Source organism: Drosophila erecta, unplaced genomic scaffold, assembly GCF_003286155.1.
Source record: "Drosophila erecta strain 14021-0224.00,06,07 unplaced genomic scaffold, DereRS2 tig00000021-arrow-pilon, whole genome shotgun sequence".
In the NCBI taxonomy this organism is placed as follows: domain Eukaryota; kingdom Metazoa; phylum Arthropoda; class Insecta; order Diptera; family Drosophilidae; genus Drosophila; species Drosophila erecta.
In genome coordinates, this window is record NW_020825198.1 from 19158682 (window position 1) to 19182718 (window position 24037).

Consider the following 24037-nt stretch of genomic DNA (forward strand, 5'->3'; position numbering starts at 1 on the left):
TTGCCCTGGTATTTCCCACCAGACCCACGCACGGTCTCACTAGTGTGCAAAGCCACCCCCACCCGCCACTCTGCTTCTTCTTCGCCGTCACAGTAAACAATTTGAAATTTGCATTTATTCGCTACTTAGTTGCCATTCATCCGGCAAATTGCACGACAAAAGAAGCGCTAAATTGAGTAGTTGCGGCGTGCACAGCAAGTACAAGCGGTACCACAAACGCATAGCGAAAAACCAAACAGAGAGCGGACAAACAAATCAACTTTTTTGCAAATTGGAAGAGTGCCAAAAAACGGCGAGCGAAATAAAAAAAGTGAACATTTGAACCGCATTACGAAGCAAAAAGTGAAGCGAACAGCTGGCGGATCAGGTGCGTTGCTATAACAAATCATTTGATGTTAAATCGGCCCTAAGCAAACACCTAACGTGAAAATCTGGCCAAAAGCACAACCAGCAACAACAACAGCAGCAGCGAGCCGCAATAAACCGGCAACAGCTGAAAGCTACTGCTTACGTAAGCCGCTCGTAATTACAAGCAGTTAGGCCAGTGGATCAGCAGCCAACATGTCGCAGGTATCAAGTAAGCATCAAAGTACCCTTTACTTTTCATGGGTTCCCACGAAAATCCAATCGATTGAGCGCTGAAGTGAATACATTCACAGAGGAGTCAAGGAAATATGTTTGAGCCGTCTTAAATGAACCTTTGCTTGTGTGTTTTGCGCAAATAAACCACATTAAAAGGATATAACTTGATTCCTCTGATAGCCTCTTCGTTATCCAATCAGCTTAGTCGTGTTTTTGGTCAAGAGCTTTTCGAATACATAAGACAGTTTATGACACCAGGAAACACCTTTTATTTGCTTTTCAAGCTCTTAAAAAGTTTACTCATTTGTTCTGACAAAACTGTTTTCAGTATTTTATTTATAGACATTTGTTAAAAATATTTTAAAAATTTAGAAGTGCACTTACGAAAATGTTTTATTTTTGCTGTTTTATACCTTTTACTTAAAGACAGGTAAAGACAATGGTATTCTTCTTACAATTTTTAAGCTTACTAGTTAATAACATTTGAGTTAATATCACTTTCTTCAAATCAAAACCCTCGTTTAAATATTACCAACATATAAAACCAAGCACGTTATAAATCTGGAAAGTGTTTGATTTTCGTGAGCGCCCAAAAATGCGAACAATCTTTTCCCACTAACCAAACAATCCTTAACCCTAGCCCTTATCGATGTGGACAAGCCGCTCTTCGATCTCAGCACCTTCGCTGGACGCTTCCAGTACTTCGCCTGGATGACGGATCCCCGGACCGTAGTCCTCTCCAGCGATCGCCTGCTGGAAGCCAAAACCATGGTTGAACGCTACCGGAAAGGCGAGCAATCGGAGCAGTTGAAGTCGGAGCAGGTGCACTACAACATGAAGCTATACAACTCGGCCTTTCATCCGGATACTGGCGAGCTGCAGAACTTTTGCGGTCGCATGAGTTTTCAGGCAAGTCTCGAGATGATTTGGCACGTGGGTGCTGAAAATAGAACCGTCTGACGTGGACGCTCATGAATTGTTTGCCAAAAGTACAGGGGGGCACGATATCAAGACCAATTGCACAAAATGCCAAATCCTTAAGATGAATGATTACTTGCACAATTTTAAAATGTTCATTATTTATGAAATGTTATGTAAGTTCTTCTTAAAGTGCCATTAATCAACTTTAATTATGGTTGTTTTTTGCATGAAAGATCCCTTTCTCCTAAGGGCTTTTTCAAATTGATTTTATAAAGAGTTCACCCGTTGACCAGTCTCACTAATTGCTGTGTGCTTTTGGCCTATCTTCAGGTACCCGGGGGCATGCTGATCACCGGTGGCATGTTGGCCTTCTATCGCACCGTGCCCGCCGTGGTGCTCTGGCAGTTCATCAACCAGTCCTTCAACGCTGTTGTCAACTACACGAATCGCAATGCCAATTCGCCCACCAGCGTTACGCAGCTGGGCGTGGCCTATGTATCCGCCACGACTTCGGCTCTAGTAGCAGCTATTGGCTGCAAGAACTATTGGTCGAAGAAAGCGACACCGCTGTTCCAAAGATTTGTGCCCTTCGCGGCTGTGGCGGCGGCCAATTTCGTCAACATTCCTCTGATGCGACAAAATGAGATACTCAATGGCATAGAGGTGAAAAACGGCGAGGGAGAGGTTGTGGGCCAGAGTAGATTGGCAGCCATCAAGGGAATAGGTGAGGTTGTTGTGTCCAGGATTGCGATGGCGGCGCCCGGAATGCTGGTGCTGCCCTTGATAATGGAGAGGCTGGAGAAACTACCTGCCTACAGGCGCATCAAGTGGATTAATGCTCCATTCCAGACCCTATTGGTTGGGTGCTTGTAAGTAACTTTTCCCTCGACCACTAGTTCCTTCAGCTAATCTATCTATTCGTTAACTTTAGCCTTTGCTTCATGGTGCCCACTGCCTGCGCCCTGTTTCCACAGCAGTGTTCCTTGGACACTTCGATTATGCGCACCTTCGAGCCCGAACTTTACGAGGACCTCGAGAAGAAAACTCAGGGTAATGTGCCCAAGCGTGTCTACTTCAACAAGGGTCTGTAAGATCGAGCTGATAATAATCCTGAAATTGAGGGAAGACAATTGTGTGTTAGTGGTAGCCGTTCTCGTCATGTTTTATGTAGCATTTACTGTTTTAGATCGCGCAATTTTGCAGTTGCAGTTGTTCCTTGTCATGTGTCAATTGTCGTAGTTGCTAAGCTAAAAAGAATCTCAGCTCTATTTAAATATAATGTTCGAGCCTGCTAGGGTTTTCAAATTGTGATCTTATATAATTTAACAGTGCAGCAGGGAAAAACTGTTTATAGTTTGGATTTCTTATTTATCAAGTGACTTTAATACCCGAAAAATGTATTTGCTCATATAGAAAACCATGGCAGGACTAGCACTTAATGGTTATAAATATTCATATATGTATGTCCTAAACCGTGTTCATATTATTTATTATTTTCAAATATGATCGTTAAAGGTAATGAAAGCTGATAATTGATTAATTGATAATTTAGATCCATTGTGAAACTAACTAAACTGAGATGCTTGCTCAAAAATGTAATTGAAACACAAACAAAACCACCCAGGACAATGCTTTCAAAATTCACTAATATCTAACAAACAAGTCGTTTCATTTAAAAACTAATTTGCTCATTGTTTGAAATAAAAGTTTAAAAATAAAACTAAAGTTTCACGGGTTTTAAAAACGGGTTTATTAGTTATGTTCTTGTATCCTGTATAAGTATATATATCATTATATATAACGCTGCGGGGCTGTCGTTTATTAAGATATTCGGTTTCCTTCATCGTGTTGTAAAGTTTACAAAATGTGCAAAACACAACTAGGTAGCTATAGAATATTCGTCCTTAAACGTTGACAGAGGGGTACTCTTTCTCATTGTTTGCCTTTTTATCGAACGGTTTGTTTGCATTGGTTGCTACCGCCGTAAATAGTATTTATTAGACTTTCTCAAGGTACAATTTCGTTTTTCATTCAAATTTATATTTGGTTGTAGGTTTTTCTCTTTATTTGTTGGCACTGTTGCTTGAGTATCTTTTTATCTCGGTGCTAAATATTGATGGAAAAATTCAACACTCAGATGTACAATATGTAAAATCTTTTATCTTACGCTAACAAAAACCAAAAAGGAAACAAATCTCAGCAGTTATTCCCACGCCACGCCCATTTTGGGGGCATGGGCAACAAACGCGCTGCCTGGCAGCCAAATTTCGATTCCATTTCGCATTAGCTTGTAAAAAGTGAATCGCCTTGTGCCTTAAAAATTGGATTTTGCCGTATGGATCAGCAAACACTGTTTAATACATTTTTGTTACCTTAATTATTAAGTGGCAAAACGTTTGGTACACAATTATTTACGGGTTTCTGGAACCTCTTTAACTTCGATTTCAATATTCATTAATTGTATTCTTAGTTATTTATACTGACTGAGGCTTTCAACAATAAATTGGCATTTCAAACTTGATTAATGCTTGAGTAAGTTTTCCTAGATGTTTGGCTCATAGCTGGGAAAGCTCGTTCAAAACCGTAGTGGTTTCCTTTGCAAAAATCTTACGGGCTAGAGCAACTAGCTTAGCAAGCTTCCTTTTGACCAGGAACTTATTATCCGTATTTAGCTGCCTAATCAAAACTCATTCGTTGGCTTAAATAAAGCCGTTTTTCCAATCAAAACTTGTCCTGCTTCGAAACTTAAGGTTGCTTTACAATAAAAACAGTTCAGAGTGGACATGATTTCTATGGTATGTTGTGCGACTTAGCACTCGCATATTTTGTGGGACCAACCTAAGTTGGGTTCTATACTTCCCAAAGCTTCTAATATCGCCCTCTTGCAACTCCGATGGGCTGCCCTTCGTTCCTGAGCTTTAAAATTTAGAATATTCTGACTTTCACTTACCACATCAGCATCTCTCCCATCCTTATCAAATCGAATCAGTCGAGCTTCGGCTGGAAACGAATCCTAGCCTTGGGCCAAGGAGAGTTGTTCACGATCTTATAAATCCAAGTAACCTATCCATTCTGGCATATCAACCTTTCTTCTCCGAATTCTCAACACACGTTAATATATATATTGTTTTTATATCGCGCACAGCCTTATTTTTCCAAAAAAGTTTCTGGGAATTTTTAGTTTTTTTCATTTGTTTCTTTTACATATTAACCATTATTCAGATGAATTTTTGTTCATATTTTTTGTTTCTTGAAACGTCACCTGATAAAATTTTGTACCAACTTTGCCTAACTGGAGTACAGCTGAGATACATACACTTTATTTTTATCCATTACATAACAAATAAATCTCTTAATTCATTTCCTTCTTTCTGTCCTAAAACTTTATCATATCGTTTGTAGAAAACAACTTTATGCGACCAATCGGCTTTTCCTATAATCTAGACAAATTCTCAAACCTTGCTAGAATCTGTTTATTTTTATGGTCTATGCCGATATTTTTCAGATCACCCCTTAAAAACAATAAAAAATGTTTTGCTTTTGGGAAATGGATTTTTTTTTGAGTGTCGTTATTTGTTTTGTGCAAATAGTTGTATTTTATTTTCTTTGTTTAGTGTTTTTTCTGTTGTTTTCAATTTAAAAAATTTGTCGATATTCGAGATTTTAGTTCACTTTACACTTATATGACTTGGCATTCGGTAATTAAGTGGTAGTATATTTATATTAGAGGCCGTCTTTCGCCAATCGCTCCGAATATAACAAATTTTACATTTATAAACGATTTCGAGTTTAGTAAAATTTAAAACTAAAAGTAAAACTATTTGCCTAGAGAAACTGTTTCCAGTTTGTTTATTTACGCTTCGGCTTCAATATATTTATTCTCTTGACTTGGCTTAGGAGTTAGATACAAACATGTACACTGCGCATATATAAATATATTTTATATATTTTAGTTTTCATTCTTTTTCATATACGTGTAGTTGGTTTGCGTGTGGATAACGTTGGATTTTGTCTGCACTTTACTTAAAAATGTACTAAACATTAAGTTATTTATGTGGTATTAATCAATAAGTGTACGTTGGGTAATTCTCCAAGACTTTGTACATTTATTAAAGTTTGAATTCGTACCCCTATTTAATAAGCGGCTCATATGTATGTGATTATACGGGTGATTTGCGCGAGAACCAAGTTAGGAAAAGCTCCGCCATTCAGGCCGCATCCTCATCATCCTCTGCCCTGGTTATGATGTCCTCATCGGCCATTTCCTGATCGCGATGCTGCACCATCTCCACTACAGAGACTGCCTCCGCAGTGGTCGTGGTCGATGTGGACGAGCTGGTGGTGCTGGCCGGAGACATGTTGTCTGGGTTTACCGCCAGGCACATGGGCGGCGGCGATGTGGCGGCAGCTGCAACTGGCATCTCCTGACTTGGTGGCAGCACGAAACTTTTACCACCAAGCTGTTCTCATTTGAGACCCGTGTCGGACGGGGTCCAGCGGTCGAACTCGATGCCGGAGTCTGGCGAGACCCCGGTGGCATTCGCCAAATGGGCGGCCATAAAGCCCGTGGTTTGCATGCAATTGCAGTCCGGCGCAATGCAGCTGCACGAGAACCTGGAGCCGGGTCTCAGGCGCAGTTGACCCTCGAAGGACAGCAGCTGCTGCATGAAGTGGAAGTTGGGCGAGACATCCGGCTTCCGGTCCCGCACCATCGCGAAGGCGTCGTTGAGACTCAGGCCCCGGGTGTGCATCAAGTAGGCGAGCGTCACGGTCACCGAGCGCGAAACTCCGGCCAGGCAGTGGACCAGCACCACCGAGCTTGCGGACCGCGCTTCCTCTGTGAATCGGAAACAATACAGAGCATTAGCTATAAATTGACAAAACAGGATGATGTCACAGGACTTTGGGCATTAATAGTTTCAGTCTTTAAAACGGTTTTTTTGATAATCATAACATCATTAATATAAATCAGGGAGGAACGATATTGAAAAATGCCTCGTTTATCTTATACCCCTTACTTTGAAGGCAAAAACATATTGGAAATCCTACTGGAATATCTTTATGTATTGACTATTAAATGTGCGACTTAAAAGTTAATGAGTCACCTGACTATAAAAATGTTCCTTTTAAGTAAATATGACTACCCTTTAAATGACGAATTTCAAAGAGAAAGAGAAGTAAAGAATTTTTCTTATCCAGTAGAAAACCTTACCTATAAACTGTATGGCATCCGGGAAATGTATGGCCAAATCTTGTGAGTAATGATCCGTGATCGGAATCTGCAGATACTTGATGTCGCCGGACTCCTTGAACTTATTTGGCAAATCTGGTGTCACATTCAAAACATACTGTTAAGGGAAAAAATATGATTAAATAAAGTAAACTGGACAAGTGAACAGTGCTTACCTTTATATTGTACTTTTTCAATGCTTCTGAGTCGCAGCTGTGGGTGGCATTTCCCAGGAAGAGTAGTCCAGGAATTATCTCCACGGGCGCCTCGTTGTAATTGTGGTGATTTTGGTGGTGGTGATGGTGGCTGGAGCTCTCGCAATCCGACGATTCCGCCGAACTGCTGCACGCGGAATCGGATAGCGTTGTGGAAATGCGTAGGGACCTGGATAATTTGGTAGGGTTAAATTCAGGTATTAGGAATAATTAGTCAAGGGGTGCAAAATATTTCATTTTAAACAGTCGTCGGAAAGGTGTTACCGATATTTTACAATTCCTAAATTGTTGAAAATTAATCATTATTATGTATATTTCAATAATTTTAGTTACATAAATGAGATAACATGAGGACATAATTTGTTGCATTTAAAAATCTTTAAGTTACTTTCCGACTTTAAAAATCTGATAAAATTACACCTATACCACTTGTATATGGTGTTTCAATCGATATCTTCTTGCATAACTAATATGCTCGACTTACCTAAGACCCATTAACTGATCGGTCTGGACATTGCGACTAGATTCTATCTCTTTGTTGTGCGCCTGATTATCGTCCTCGCACCACTCCGGAAATGCCTGGCGAAAATTGTTAAAGCCATCTGAAAGATAGAAATGCGAAGAAAGGGGTTAATTTTAGAATGCTTTTTGAGCAAAGCGCTGAAAGCACCAACTCCTTTTGCCCAACGTGTCATTTGAGGCCTCTGGAATTTGACGTTCGTTATGCTTGGCCAAGTGTAGCTTTTTGGTCTTTCGTCTTTGGTAAGACAACACCTACGCGACATGTAGCTGCTATTAACCCAACCAAAGCCAAGAATGCGTGAAATTCTGGCAAGCGAATCATTCATAAAAAGGGGGAAAAGGAAAACTAAGTAAAAAAGGCAGGGAAGGTACTGGTGATCTTCTTTTCTCCAAATGGAAACGGAAGTGCGTTTCTATATTTACAAGCCTGAGACTTGTATGGAAACTGTCATAAAAAAAAAGCGAACGGCCACTGCTCATCAGCATAACGCAAAACGGAAGCTTACAATTTTCTACTTGCCGCATATTAAATGCGAAAAACAGCAAATTGAATAAAACGGAAGGCGCAGCAAAGAGTTCACTGGCAATCAACTTATTTGTCGGCCAACGGGTGGTATACGCACTCTATGCCGTCTCAATCTGCATTTTCCGCAGAACTTTAAAAATAAACCAAGATAAAGGCGAATTGAACCGAGCGACCATGGCCATGTATATCAATCCCGGGTATGACATAGCAAACTGCATTCGATTGCCATTTCCTTCTCAAACAAACTTGGCCTAACATCGAGCTCGGCCGAATGAATCGCAGGAAATAGATGAAAATAAACACAGAAAGGTTGCTGAATATCACGGAATTTCAACTTTAACTGGTGTTCATCATTGCTTTTTAAAAATGGATTTTGATGGTATCTCAGCAAGGTTCGCCGAAGTATTTTTGGCACATAATTAAATATTTAGGTGGTCACCCCTGCAAATATTTCGTTGGCTATCAATGATTCAGCCTGGATAAGTGGTAAACTGGATTGCCGCACACTCGTGAAATTGTTGAGATTGTGGGATGAATTTAGAAAAAATACAAGAAATTAAATTATGTAAAAAAATACAATTTATATTATATAACATGGAGGCTAGTACACTACTAAATACATATTTATTCAAATTATGCTCAGTAATTACTCTAGCTTCCGAAAGCCGGATTCCTCTGATTTGTACTCAAAATCCGTAACCTCCTTCTACATTTTTATACCTTGCCATACAGAAAACACAATTATATTACCCCTGCAGGTAACTTTCCCTATTATAAACTAACCAATTTATATCTTCCATATGGCCATTGTTCCCCTCGTTTTCCACTTGTTTTACCCTCATATGGCTGATAGTCACACACATGTATGTGGGTATGTGCGAGTATCTGTAACTTTATAGTTTTTTATATTTTTTTGTCACGTTCTGTGTCACACTTGTGAGTGCTTTTGTGTTCAGATTGTTTCATTGATGAGTTCACACAAAACAAAGAAAAAACAAAACCACAAAACAAACGTGAATAACAGTGGAAACGACCTTCAAATCGCTGAAAATGTAAACTTGAAAAAACGTCAACAAATTGCTGAACTGAACAAAGCGAAAACTAAATAAAGGCAAACAAAAACGCTTTTCAGTTTATCTCATATCTGTTAGAAAACCGGATTTTGGCAACATCAGCACACCTTGAATGAAAGCTCCCACCCACCGCACCATCAGCAATCTAGCAACCCACTTAAATCTTCTCATCAGCACCGCCCCCTCAGCTCCAAATTTGTTTTTGGAATTATAAAAAACTTGTGGCTATATATGTAAAAAGGGAGACAAAGTCTGGGGGCTTAAACGATTTGTTCCGCTCATTCATGTTTTTTCAGTATTTATATTTTTAATTCATTTTTCACTTTGATTTGTTGTCATGTTCATTACATTTTTGTTTCATGCTGTACATTTTGCTTTGCTTTTAAATGTTCCTAATTGATAGTTATTTAGTGACTTATATAAAGTATAGTCAAAATTATTTGGCTTTATTCTTTATGAGCTAAACTAAAGTTATGGAGTTTCTGGGCAAGATCAGTTCGGCCCGTTCATATTAATTCATAAATTGTTTGTTTTTAATTATAGTACATATAACATTTCCCCACTAGTTTCATTTTGTGCTTATCTGGCTCTCTCTTGTTCGTTTTGTTTATCTCCGTGTGTAAATATAAAAAATAACAACAGACGCAAAAAAGACAAAACGTGAGTTAAATAACTTTTAGCTCACTTCGCTGGGTTCCAGCAGTTCCGCAGATACGGATACGCCGAGCACTCAGATACGCGCACACTCACACCCACACCCACAACCGCAAGCTATTCATTCACAGGTACCACTTCAGAACCCCTATCCCCCATCCCCAATCCCCCACTCACCCCTTTCTGCGCTTTTTTTGCTCACAACGGATATGACGTAGGCGTGTTTTTCTACGCTTTTTTCTATTTTGCCGCATGAAAACAGTTAGAGAAGTGTTTTTCAAGGGGGAAGCCCTTGTATGGCTCGCCATTCTGTGGGCGTTTTTCGAGTGTGTGCCTTGTTTAATTCATTTGCGGTTTTAGTTGACGCAGATCCCTAAAGTGGAACACTGGATGCAGAGCCCGATACGCAACCAGACCCCAAAACCGAATCCCCAGCCAATCGAGGCACGTACACTCATCGGTAGCACTCATTGATGGATTCCACGGAGCCCCCAAGCCGGAAGTTGAGCACATGCATGCTGCGGAACACGGCGCAGACCGAACATTTCCATTTCTATGCCCGCATCTGTGCTCATTTGGCTTTGTTTGGGTTGCTTTCGAAATTTTTTCTTGGAAATTTGTAAATGGATTTCAGAATTAAGGAGAAGCCAAGAGGAAGCGCTCGGTCCTAAACAATGTGTTCGATTAAATAAATTAAGAAACTCTTAAAAGCAGTATTTATTATTTATAATTTTGAATAACTTTAAATGGTGTCAATATTTTTCAACATGAAAATATTTCAAACGTATCACACTTCTTATGGCTCATATCATGGTTCATGTTTCCAGGGGCTGTGCTTTTTTAATCACTCCCGGCACACAAACTCCTCAGCCGCATTCCCGACAATGTAGCTCTTTTTTCGAATTCTTTTGCCATGGGAATTTTGAGCCATTAGGCGTATTCGCCGAGGGAGTTTTAAAGTTGAGCAAATCGATATTACGCATACGCAGTGTGTGCGGCGGTGGGTAAACGTTGTTTACTCGCACCCAGGTCGGAGCGAGGCGAATCCGGTGCTTTGTGGTCTGGCAAATGCATTCAGCCGGTCATTGCACAATGCCAGATACCGAGATACTCAGTACTATAAATATATGGAAGCTATCTGCATATATATGTACATACATACGTACATGAGTAAGTGTATATGCCATATACACGCACGCATGTGTGCATTTGTGAGGCACTGGGTGGCAGAATGGGGAGTGCTGGCATGAATGAAAAACCAGACCACGAGACAACGCCTGCAGTTCAATGCTATTTGTCAATGAGTCAGTAGTCGGCAGTTGTCGCTTTTCAATTTCAACTGGAATGGGAAATGGAAAATGGGAAATGGGGATCGAGCAACGAGGAAGAGCCATAAAACACTACGGCAATCATAATGCGAGTCCCATTTGGGGCCCCATATCCATTAGCCATATGCATATAGAGCATTTAGTATCTCCCATCGATGTGGGCGGGTGCGTGTGCTTTTCCCCCGCCCAACGTGGCCCCAATTTTGTTTACATTTCTCTTGAAAAAAAGAATTCCAATTTTTTATGCCTTTCACTGAGGGAAAATGATAGAACTTCCATTCTGTTATTTAAGTTCTTTTACAAATAAATAGCGTCATTGGAGTGGATATAGTGGTTTATTATAAAAAATAAAAACAATTGTGTATCAGATCTGCATTGAAATTAAATGATTAATTAAAAGCATATTTGGCCTAAGATTGCTATGTCTTATATAAAATAATCAAGCTATAAACATATTGTAAACATACATGTATGCCAAATAAAGCAAGAAGAAAAATCGAGAAGCACGAAGAAAATCGTTTTTTGTCGTGTGCCTTGCTCTAAAATATGGAGGCATATTTTTTCCAGCTTGGCATAAACAAAGTGCAGAGGAATATGTTCGAAGAAAAAACGAGACTGAAAACAACTTGAGGAAAATATTAATGTCTGCCACTTCCGCCTGCGTTTATTTCGATCGAGGAATGGCTGATTTACCAATCATTGCATTTTCTCGTCGATGAGAATAATTTCTTAATCAACTGCCGCCCGTGTACCTTTTGCTTGTCTGAAAGCGTTGACATTTTAACTACTTCAACTCGTGTTAGGGAACGGAAGTTGATTGATTACAGCATGATTGATTGATGCGCAGAGCCCGAGAGACACGAAAAGCGACTTGCAGAATGTCAGACGTTCACGTTTACTTTGGATGCACTTGGATTGCCCTTGGCCATTTTGCCAGTGGTAAAAAGCGGAAATTACGCCGGCGTTTGCATATGAGAACACCTTAAAGTTGCCTGGCATTTAGCAAATATCACACAGGCTGGGTGGTGTGAATTAAAGGGCACTCTTGAATTATTGATTCGGTGAAAGTTTCAAGACAATCAATCAAAGAGTTTGACACTGGATTGTGATCGATAGATTACCATATTCACTTTGCTTCGCCTTTGCATATTTAATTACAAATTCTTGCTTTTTGGGAGGCACTCTTAATTAGGTAGGGAGAAAAGATGTGTTTTGTATTATTACAAAACATAGGAGAAAAGACATTTCAAAACTAGAGATCTTCATCTTCATTGATTAAACTGAAACTTCCACTTCACTATACGCTTGCTTCACTGTACCTGGCCATTCAACCGGCCCGGACACTAGAAGTAACTGCCAAACGGCTTTAAAAAAATCGGACAGAAATATATAAAATACAGAGCTTGAGTCACTGTGGCTGCTGCTGATTTTTAAAATTTTTTTTGCTACCGAGGCAGTTGCTGTTTCGGTTGTTGTTGCTGTGGGAGTCGCCCACACCGGCAACTTGCCTCTGAAAATCCCCCGCCCACGGCCATAAAACCAAAAATGAACGTAACAACTGCAACAAACAGCACAAAATTCTAAGTAAATACCTCGCCCACCAGAAAATATTGTAGTACGGAGAAAAATATAAAAAATGGGCGAAGGCACCCCTCTTAAAAATCAACAAAAATAAATATGTATGCGTAGCACGGACCCGAACCTCGCCACACAGCTTTTTATGCTGCTGCACCTGATATACTCGTATGTATGTACAAATATAACATATATAAATATGTATACATATCAAGCTTGTGTTTGTGTGGGTGGAAAAGTGAAAGAGTTCGCCTTTATACAAGCCGCCTTCCCAGCCAAAATTGCTTTTATGAATGAATCCAGGCGAGCCAACGCAAAGAGAAGGCGAAAACTGATGGGGCTTCGTAGGTAAGCTAAGTGGCAACTTTGCACGCAACTATTTGCTTAACAACCCACGACAACATATTTGCATGGAAAATGAGCCAGACCTCCATAAGTAGTTAAAGTCCATTTTCATTCCATTTCATTCATTCATTCATGCATTCAATTAAGTTTACGTTTTTTTCCTACACCCAATTTGCTGCAATTGAAGAGGGGATTACTACGAGGACCCGGCGAAAGAGTGAGATAGGTTTCAGCACGGGGAGAAAAAGAGTGGGATATCGATGTTAAAAGATCTGGTCTAGTCCGGTCTTTTAAATAGTACAGACTTTATATTTTATTTCTATACTACAGAGTATTCTAAATATTGGATATATAATTCCTATTCTTCATAGAATTATATTATTTATATTTATTTTTTTATATTTATTTACATTACCTTTCGACGCCGATATATGAAAATATTTTTACAAAAACTGTGGCTTAAATATAACATCACATTGTCTGTTTAGTGGCTGTAACGGATGTACAACATTCTTTCCTATAGTTTTTCTGCAGCCATTGTTGCCACTTCCGCATTGCAAGCAACAGGAGAGAGAGTACTGTCAACAACACTGAGCTTAGTCACCGCATCAGTTGCTCACTTAATCAGTTGGTCACTCATTCAATACGACTCGAGTGGATAGTTAAATAAGCTAGTTAGACGTCCGTTCTACATGGCGGTACGAGCTAATAGTAACAAATGAGAAATGAGTAAAACTAAGTGCCCAGGGCGTAACGATGTTTAGTGACGAAAGAAAACTGAACATCAAATTCAGCCATGTTTTATGTGGTTATAGAACTATATTTTTTATGATGATTGTCTTAGAATCTTATTATTGGAAACCTTCCATAAATTTCACCTTATTGATAAAAGTATTTCCTCTTGACTAGCCATAACCTTTATATCTCCTTAATAGCCATTTTCCACACGTAAAATTAATTATTTAAGCTTCTCTATTTGGTTGATGAGTTATTCAGCAATTAAAGAGGCCTGATAGCTAAACTGTTTGCTCAAGAACTCGACTCGACCTCAAGTACTCCCCAGATGCACATAAATTTCCGCTCATATAATTTCCGTGTCCAGACGAACAAATTTAACGCTTAGTCAACAATTGAGCAGACCTGGTAAGCCTCACCTTGTGTTCCATAAATTTCTAGGGGACACCCATCTAATGACCCTCTAATGGGTGCGGGATGAGGAAGGGGTTATTGTGGGTGCCGGGGGATTACCTTTGGCATCCGTGCTCGGGTCGTTGGCAAAATGTCAAATTGCGTAAGCCAATCAATCAAAATGTAAATAAGCAAAAACCTAATTTTGGTCTAGGCACGCCCAAAATTTTCCCAAACTCATAAAATCCTCCTTCACGACCAGAGCTTCATCCCTTGGGGAGCTGTGAGCTATAAATAGCAGGAAGCCACAGCTTTAGTAGCAATACATTGCCCCAGGACCCATTTTGGGTCCTGAATCAACACTGGGAACATCTGGTTTTCAAAATGGAATTTAAAATTCCATTTTTGAGAAATATTTTCCGGGTGAAACTTTAACAATTTTTACATTCCTTAAGGTTCTAAAGAAATCCAGTTCCACTAATTTTACATAATGTGTTTTAAGTGCGTAATCTTCCTTAAAATATTTTAATGGAGCTTGTGTTGCTCACAATAGATTTAATATTGAAACCTGTTGTTCACGGTACAGAACTTGAAAAGTATGAACATTTTCCTTAGTGCACACGCAGATCCCTTTTTCTGGCTTCCGACTTCTGTGGATGCCGCATTATTAATTAATTATATGGCGCTGTATTTGCTTGAAAATGGCAACTGACAATGTTGGCAGGGGTGGCGAAATTTGGCAACGTTGCCTGGGGAAAATACGCAATGGAAAGCCGAACCGATTCGGGATACTTGAAGTGAGCCAGCGCTCTGTAAGTGTAGGTGAGTCCTGTGAGTGCGCCTGTGTTGGTTTCGGATTTTTGAAGCGAAGCCTCGCAAATGGGTCAAGTTTAATGTGCAGCATCCTGTTGCTGCCGCTGGCTCCTCTTCCGATGATTTCCGTAATTGCAGGGGATTGTCTTCAGTATCCTTGTCTGCCAGGAGGGTGCAACAAGTAGCAACGTAGATGGATGTGTCAGTACAAATACCTACTTCCTTTCCCAAGCACTTGTCGAGAATTTAATATAGAAATTAACGTACCTAACTTTAGTATTTCATTTTTTTTATACTTTCTATAAAATCTTAAAATGTGATAATGTAATTATTTGAAGTCTAGCTGCTATTGTAAATATGATTTCAGCTGATAGCTACATCAAAATAAATGTCAAAATGTTGTTTCAAGCAGTTTGAAATTGTGCATTATTTTTACGATATTGACTTTCTGCCCAAAAGACATCCCCATGAAGGCAAAATTGTAAAAAAAAAAATTAAAACGCACTTTGGTCCAAGACTGGCCCAATCCTCTTTAAAAAAGCAGCCACAGGGATGGCCAAAGCAAATACCCAGTTGAGCGGAAAAATAAAAGACAGCGCAACGACAGCAGCACTTGCACGGTAGCATATATCCTACTACAAACAACGTGCGTTGCATTTCATTTGGAGTTGAAATGCTGGAAGCGCTGAAGCGAAAAGGCATATAAGAGATGAAAATGGAATGAGGGGAGGTCCCAGGGATTTTATAAATGTTGCATATGCACCAGATGAAAAAAAACACAGTGAAGGTCAGCTAAGACGTACACTTTGTCAAGAAAAAAGGAAAATGGTCCTTTATTACTACCAATAATACTTTTAGGCGGAATTGAAAACTTTTAATAGAGCTAAAAGCGACTGTCTTTGAGAGGACTAGATCTTTACACACTTTTCCAGTTACAAACGAGATTCTTTTCGTTTTGGATTGCAATCTCACAAATAGAAAATGACCTCTAAGATATAAGTCCTCGGCTAAGCGTCCTCTTCCAGTTCAAGAAGTTGATTGCCTTTTCTAACAAGTAAAAGTCCATAAAGGAAAACCAGAAGGAGTGGAAAAGATTTCTGCTGCAGCTAGCGGCAGAGAAGGAAAACCCCACCGACTATTGCAATTCAGAAAAAAGCAACGACAAATGACGCAAGAAAACGGCCAAACTAACGAACAAGCAATGCCCTATCCGAATTTTCCTATAAACCATTGACAAAAACTTTAGGGTAAAGAGAAAATATTTTATACAATTAGTACATAGAATTAATATAAAGATGATTTATTTTGAATTTAAAATTTTGCATTTAAACATCTGTATCTGTGTGCTTCCTTCTGAAGCATTCTTACGCCTTTTTAATAAAAACAAGTCAGGAGGTCGGTATCCGTCCCTCTCCTTCTCACATGGCTTCTTCTGCAGCGTCTGCCCATTCTTCTTGATGATTCTTTTCCACCCTTTTCGATTCTTCGGCTGCCGTTTGTGGCTCGTTCTCTTCTCGTTTTGGAATCTGTTGCTAATTTGCACTTTGAAAAAATGCGTTCACGCTGTTGATTCTTCTTTCGACTCTTCTCTTTGTTCCTCTCTGTAGAATCTACAGTGTAGATTTATGCATGCAAGCGCATCGACTACAACTTTTAGGTCAATTTCATTTTGATGCCCTCCTCTCTTTTTTATATGTAGCTTTTCTTTTAGCGTGAGACACTGAAGTTGTTGTAACTTTTTGTTGCCGTTTGCTAATTCCGAGAATATAACAAATTACGCGTCGTCCCCCGCCAAGAAAAAAGAAAAGAATTGAATGAAGGGAAGCTCGACTCCTGCCTTCTTTCTTCTTCTTTCACATTCTTCCATTCGCAATGCGCCGTTGATTTCTGTTTCCCATTCCATGTGCGCTCGTGTGAGTGTTTATGCTATATGCGCCCTGGAAACTTCCGTTGAACGTTGAGGTATGCAAGCCGCGAAAGGAGAGTGGGCGGAGAAAGGGGAGTGCAATGAGGAGAGTGGGTGTAGAGTGGCGAAAGAGAGGCAACACGCCCGCACAAATTTGACCGGAAGTCTTTGTTATTGCCTGTACGTTGTAGTTGCTGTTGTGGCCCACAACTGAGAGCGATGGACTGTTGCAAATACAGTCATACCTCTCCAGCTCAAACGGATATCGAAATTCCTGAATACAATCTACATATTTTTCTTCCATCTAGACATACTTATTGCATACATACAACATAATTTGTAATCACTATGCAGTAAATAAAGTAAGAAAGAGTACGGTTATAGGCATTTCCAAAATTTTTTATTATATTTTATATAATTTTATAAAATCTTTTATTATATGTTTCTGCATTTGAAAGTAACTACAAATATAGTTGAAGAAACTCCACTGTAGTTAGGTTGCAAATATTTGCACAGCCGCCAGGAAAGCGTTCTTCGCTGTCGGTCTCGCCATTAGCCGCTAGTTAAGTTATTCATTTTCAACGCCTGCTTAATTACAATTATAGCCCACACAAGCTTTGACCCAAATCTACACTAGCCGCATAGACAACATTCAAAATGTTTTGGCCGTAGGCTGGAAGTCAAAAGAGATCGACCGACCAGCATCCCCCCTCCCTTTCCCACTTCAGAGAGTGTCCAACGCCCTGTTTGTCAAATGCTGTTGCTGTCTCCTTTCCTCCAAGTGTGCCCCCAATCGCCCCTTCTCGCTCACTCGCTCTGCCCCCACATCCCGCCTCTCATTCGCTCTACCGCAGTACTGTGATTACTTTATAAGATGCTGACGCCAACTCCAATTGGAAAGATGTCCGACTGTCTTTCGGCTCACTTTGCATGTGGGCATGCGACAAAAACAACAGAAACCGCAAAAAACAACAAGTCAACAAAGTACGTTCGATGGGCACAGTGGGGCAAAGGTGATTATTGAAGCTCACTCGTTTTTCACAGGTCCAGATTGGCTTAAACTATAAGGATCCCTAAAAACATTAGCTAAAAAATGAATAGGTTTTCTGAAATATTACCATTCTATAGGTAAAGGAATTATATATTTATTAGAAGAATTGTTGAAGTCCGTTGTTAACAGAAATAATTTCCAAGTGGGCTGATTTCAGTTCAGCAAAAGTACTCAAAAGTATTTTAGAACATGGATATAGAATTCAAAAATTGGTTAACTAGCTCATTATACTTACAGTGCTTTTTTACACTTTTGTTGTGAAACATATTCGTTTACCATATGTCTCCATGACCCATTCTAGCCCACTGTATCCGCCGACAAATTTGGCCCAACGGCTTTTTGGCAGGTAGGTGGGCAACCGGGCCAACTGTCTCAGCCTCTCAGTTATTTTACTGTCTTTTTTGTACCTGCTTGTTGTGGCTGATTTTTTTTCGGTGAAGGCAGACCAGTTGGCAGAGTTGCCTCAATGGAGGAACAGCGAGGGAGGAGTTGCCGGGGGGGGACAAGAAAACTCGGAGGGGGAGGGAGATTGTGGGAGCCACCGCCTTTGCGATGAGTTATCATGAAATCGTAATGAGAGACGGTCCATTCGGTTGGCCTTGGGATTTTGCCACGTGTTACTTTGCTTTCACAGTTAGACCTCGATAGGTTTAACTTTTTTTTAAATACATTTTAAATACAAATGGAAATATAAAAATAAATAATACTGACCCACTGAGGATTCAACGCTGTTACTCGAAAACACCGATATAGAGCTTTCATTATTTTTTTGAGTATTTCAGCGAAGTTTCCCTGAATTTGGTGAATATTCGAACTGGAATGGAGAAAATGCAGTGGAAAACATCTCAAGAAATTTAACCAGGGCCCCAAAACAATATCAAAAGCCGACCCGTCGCTGGCCAAAAAGCAATAAACCAAACACAAAAAGCGGCAACAACGAATTCGTTAAAAACAGCAAATGAGGCAAACAACACTCCCAATCGGAGAGTCGGAGAAAAGCCAGTTGGGAAAAGCCAGTGGAAATGCAGCCGGGCGGCCCGACGCAAAGTGGTTTTTTATGGCGCATGCGCAGCAGCTCGGGTTCAATCTCTATAAAAGGGTCGGCTGCCAACAGAGCGCATCTCTGTATCCGTCTGGCCATAAAAACATACGAAACAAGGCAGAAGGCAGATGGCAGAAGGCAAAAATAAAGCAGACGAGTTCGCCGCGAAATGCCTCGTCGCGCGGATCGGATCTGCCGCTTTCCCAGTCTCCAGAGAGAGATGCATCTCTTCTCGTTCATTGACTCCCTCGAAGAGAGCCCACCATCGCCATCACCATCACCACTACTACAACAACTGCGCTGGCGCGGTTCGGAACTCTGCTAGATCTAATTGAATTAAATTCCGTCAACGGAAATGCTTAGTTTACGATACACGGACTGCAGTTTAAAGCCATGGGTCGACATACATATACATACATACATATGTACATATATGCTTTCAACATAATACTGGTTAGAAATGCAACTAGATATATATCTTTTTACGCGCAGCATGAACAGGGCATAGGATGTACATCAAAGGTTAAAGATATTTCTGAAATTTGAAGTTGTGGAATTATACTATACCAAGTGCCACTATTCGCGTGACCTTATCTGTGCACACATGTCGCATTCTATCCTATATAGTTGGTGCCCCAGTTGGCCCCATCTTAATTGTTTTAATTCCGAGAAATGCATACAAAGTGGCATTTAATTAAAATGAATTTTACATCGCCAGTTGAAGCTGAATCCAGCACTGCCCGCGATGCATTATGCATTTTTCATGCTGCCCAGGGACTTCATAAAGTCCTGAAGTTGGAACTTGAAAAAAAGAGACGGCTTCTGGCCTGTCGAAAGAGACGGCGTCAACGGCTGACAAGACCGCATAATTGCCCGGACTTGATTGAATTTCAAGGTTAATTAGTGGCAAGCCGGGGAAAAACTTTTATTGTACCCAGGATTGGTAAGAACTTTGCTCGGCCTTCTTAAGCTGATTACCGCCGGTTGGTTGGCGGTTGTTAGCCGGAGATTTTCTGTTGGCTACAACAATAAAAGGGATTACACAGAGTGGTCATTAGGCGATAATACAACATGGTGTTCAAATCAAGGGTCCTTAAAGAGGGAAGTCCCAAGCCAAATTAAAAAAAAATTAGCTATGAGATTTTAGGGTTAGGCTTAATTACTTAACTCTTCAATTGATTTGATTTTTATAGAATGTCGTAGTAAGAATGTACGTTGTTGCGAATACTAAATAAATCTATCACTGTTTACATCCTCTTTCTTTCTTCCGCTTTGGACTTCCCTCCTTTTTTTTTGCAAACCTGTCCCAGTTCCGCTTGCTTCCTAGCCCAAACTTCCTGCCCCAGTTCAAATAGCACCCAATAGCTTTAGATATTCCCCATTCCGATACGGAACAGACATAAAAGCCACAATTTCCTCTCTACACAGCTGCTTTTTGTGCATTTGCATGGCAAACCCAACCATGTGATAAGATAAGTCGGCCCAACGATTTCCACCGAAATGTCAAAATCATTAACGGATTGCGGCAAAATCGCGGAACTAAATATGGGCGATGATATGCTTATTGTTTCCAGTTCATTTCACGAAATCGAAACAATTAAATTTAAACAATTATAAAAATACTGTTCGCATTGAGAAATTGGGTTTATTGAGCATGTTTCGGGAAACGCAATTAAACTCGCTTGTTTCCATTCAAAATGTTTGCCTGAGGTCGCAGAATTCATTTACCATTTTGGGATCATTAAGAAAAACGGTAGAACAAAGCGGGCACTTAAGCAGGCCGGAAAAACAATGAAGTCCCTGAAAAGGTGACACTGGATTTTCACGCTGCTATCTTTCCACCTTCGCCTCCCATTCCAATGTCTATTTCATTCCAACTTCGTCTTGTTCATCTGGCGAATGTCAAGAGGTTCTTACTTTCTTGGGTGTTTCCCTGGTATTGCCGGTCGTAAAATTTTTCCGGACCGATTCTCCTAATTACCTGTACACAGGTAGTTTTCACAGGACGCTCTGCAGCAGCGATCTCTTTCTATGGTGCCATCTCTTTCCACGGCTTGACGTCACAGTTGGGAAGGCACCTTAGTTATGCTAATTTCTCGGCCTTTCAAGTTCTATGTATCTTTCGAAATCAAATCGGTACAAAAAGAAAAGTTTTTCAAAGGGAGGAGGAGGAGGAGGTTGAAAAGCCGGTCCATTTGTTGACGCTCTATTGTCAATTTGCGATATTAGCAGGCAGACACAAAAACATTTGAATGGAAGAGGAGAACGTGCGTAAAGCTCGTTTGGCAAATAAATGTGTATGTATGTACAATCCATAGAATCACAGTTCTGAGGGGCTTGTAAGCGAGCGGAAATTGAAGTGATAAAAATAAAAACGAAGCCATAGTCAGTCGACAGATAATTATGTATATATATTTGGACTATGTGCACAGACATATAGGCCACCAGCATATACACACTTAAATAAGCATATGTATAGCAGTGTATATGGCAAGTTATGTGGCTTTGAGTCATGGGAGTCGAGCCTCGAGTCTCTGAAAAGCAATTGTGACATTTTTCTGAATGACACAAATCTATGGGAACACAAAGAAAATGTATAGCCAACAATAGTGGGAAGAGCTCAAAAGCATCGACAGAATTGATGTTTATTTATGACTTCCTTAATCTCCGAACGTGTTTGTAAAATACCAAACGATTTTGAAAACACATTTATATTTAAATCGCCTCTTAATTGATATGGGGCAATCAAGGAGGGGCATTGTGTTTAAGAATAAAGTGCATAATTGGAAGGGCATACACATATATATGTACATATATATATCCGCCGATATGGTTGGATTGATATTTTGTGCATGTTTTAATATAGCTCGTTTGCAGCTTTGATAAGGAAATTAATTCGGTTGCACTTAATGGCATATATGATAGTTTAATTAATATACAAGTTTTTCCCAAACTAACAAGCCATTTAACAATTTCAGGCGATTATAATATATCAATCAAAGTCAAACAAAATCGTGTCAACCAAAAACAAGTTCAGAAAGGTGAAGTCTATTCAGTATATGTATGTCTATAATCAGAATCCGAAACAGGATCAGTCAGACTAAATATAAGTCTAATCTGGCGCTAGCTTTATCAGCTCTACGGATTACATTATATTTTGCTAGTTTTTTGCATTTGTCATTTTGTCGCCGCCCCCAGAATGCCTCCCTTGTTTCGCAAAAACGAAAAAACAATAACAAATCCATGCAAATGTTTATTTATGGCCAGGCAGTGCTGCTTGCTTGTATTATTAATATTCTTTCGCCTTTGCTTTGTTTTGTTTTGCGTTGTTTTGCTTTCTTCCTTGGGGGTTTCGGGCTAAAAATGCCGCAAACAACATTGGGGAAGTATAAATAAGTTATGATATTCTTAGGCCTAGGAATGTGCGGCATTGATTTATGGGCGGTGTTGGGAAGTATCAGGCATTTAAAGAATTCGATAGCACAGCCATGATCAACAAATGGGGACATCCTTTTTCGATACAGGTGCGTGATAAACTAACGAAAAAATGCCAGCCATTAGGTTTTTGTTTTTAGATCCCATGGATTCATTCCATTCCGAGAATATCACAATGTAAATCTTTATAATTGCTATTTAAATGATTACTTCAGGCATCATAGTGTTCAAGGGGATACAAATTAGGTGTATAGGAAATGTAGCTTTTTCAAGGCATTACACTTAGCTTACTTCAGTAACTTCCTTCGTTTGTGTTGTGATATTATTAAAGAAAAAAAAATATTCAATTATTGACTCACCTTGTAGGGCGACCACGCGGCAGCCGTCCTGCTTGAGGCGGCGGTGCAGGATGCTGATGATGGAGTCCATGGCGATGGATAGGGATCCGGCTCCGGCGATTTCCTGATTCGGGCCGGGCACGCCCTCGCCGTTGTAGAGGATGAACCAGCAGAGCTTGTAGCCCGACTGGATGCGCTGCTTCAGCTCGGGCGACTTGATCGTGGAGGCCAGGTCGATTTTGCCCAGCGCCAGGCGCCGGAGGACGATGCTGGGGATGCAGAGGTTGACGGCTCCGCGGATGTGGGACTCACTGTACTCGTGGGAGCCGCGACAGTCCAGCAGGATTATCTCCTTGGAGTCCAGCGATCGCAACTGCGACTGCAGCCACTCCTTGCTGCAAGTCTCGTGCTCCGTTTCTGGCATTTTGAAGAGCTCCAAAAAAATCTCTCGAAGACTTAAAGAATTCGAAGCACTACTACTACTTTTCTCGTTTTCCTCTGTTCTCTTCTTCACTCGTTTTTTATGTTATTCTTTTTTTTTCTTCGGTTACAACAAAGTTTACATCATCTTTCTTCTTCTGGTTCGCGCTGCTCCTCTTCTTCTTTATTGGCCGTGCGCTGGTATTGGTATTTGTTGCTGTTACACACACACACACACCCGCGCAGATGAAAATCTTGGAAATCAAAAAGGAATTTTGGTTTTTTATCGTTTGGGGATAACTGTAACTTGCACTGTTTTGTTTTTTTGGCTTCCCGATTTCCTTGCTTGCCGATTTATGTTTTTTGCACACCGAAATTCGTTGCTTTTTGCTTTTTATTGTACGTACACACGCACACAAGAGCGCGCCAAATCACAACCGTGTATATGTTTCGCGTGTGTGTGAGTGGTTTTGTATTTTTTAGGTGTGCTTCGCTAAAACATCAACAACAGTTCCGAATCGAATGAAAAAACGTGCGGTGAACCGGTCATCGAGTAACTAAAACATCCAAATACCGTTAAATATTTCTCAAACAAATTGTTAATTGCTTCTGCCTATTAAATATCCATATTTTGAATTGATGTTTTTTTCCTATGGAAAGCGAGCGCACACAACCAGCGCGGGTGAAAGATAATCGGGCAATAACAAAATACGCGCATCGCGGGTTGCTTAAATAGCCTCGTTGCTCTCCAAAAACACAAACACAGTTGCACTTGCTCTCCGCTCCGACTCTCCAATTCTCCGTCGGAATTCAAAGAGCGAAACCCAATAACAATACTGTTTTTGTCAGCCGCAGTATGAAGAAATGTGTTTTTAAAAATTACTTCTCTTTACTTATTTATGTATTTAAAAAATACAGATAGGAAATATTTCG

General features: G+C 40.2%; 2 protein-coding genes across 2 annotated transcripts; one reads left to right on the plus strand and one right to left on the minus strand.

Annotated features, from left to right (window-relative positions):
- Positions 1-3: 3 nt before the first annotated feature.
- On the plus strand, positions 4-2973 carry LOC6545333 (sideroflexin-2). The gene is made up of 5 exons (XM_001973262.3): positions 4-367; positions 443-577; positions 1223-1491; positions 1834-2372; positions 2435-2973. The coding sequence occupies exons 2-5, from the start codon at positions 562-564 to the stop codon at positions 2592-2594; spliced, it is 984 nt and encodes a 327-aa protein (XP_001973298.2). The 5' UTR covers positions 4-367; positions 443-561; the 3' UTR covers positions 2595-2973.
- A 256-nt stretch (positions 2974-3229) lies between these two features.
- Positions 3230-23834, minus strand: LOC6545335 (dual specificity protein phosphatase Mpk3). Its single transcript, XM_001973264.3, has 5 exons — positions 22706-23834; positions 7433-7550; positions 6910-7117; positions 6716-6851; positions 3230-6340 (listed from the first exon to the last, which is right to left on the minus strand). Exons 1-5 carry the CDS (start codon positions 23106-23108, stop codon positions 5970-5972), a joined length of 1236 nt encoding a protein of 411 aa, XP_001973300.3. The 5' UTR covers positions 23109-23834; the 3' UTR covers positions 3230-5969.
- Between the last annotated feature and the right edge of the window lie 203 nt (positions 23835-24037).

Bases quoted from the DNA above. Each gene is read 5' to 3' on its own strand.
- LOC6545335 (XM_001973264.3), bottom strand. From the start codon at position 23,108: ATGCCAGAAACGGAGCACGAGACTTGCAGCAAGGAGTGGCTGCAGTCG. The intron at 7,118-7,432 runs GTAAGTCGAGCA...CAAATTATCCAG, and splicing joins GATCAGTTAATGGGTCTTAG to GTCCCTACGCATTTCCACAA. The intron at 6,341-6,715 runs GTAAGGTTTTCT...TCCGATTCACAG, and splicing joins GGATGCCATACAGTTTATAG to AGGAAGCGCGGTCCGCAAGC.
- LOC6545333 (XM_001973262.3), top strand. The intron at 1,492-1,833 runs GCAAGTCTCGAG...GCCTATCTTCAG, and splicing joins GCGGTCGCATGAGTTTTCAG to GTACCCGGGGGCATGCTGAT. The intron at 2,373-2,434 runs GTAAGTAACTTT...CGTTAACTTTAG, and splicing joins ACCCTATTGGTTGGGTGCTT to CCTTTGCTTCATGGTGCCCA.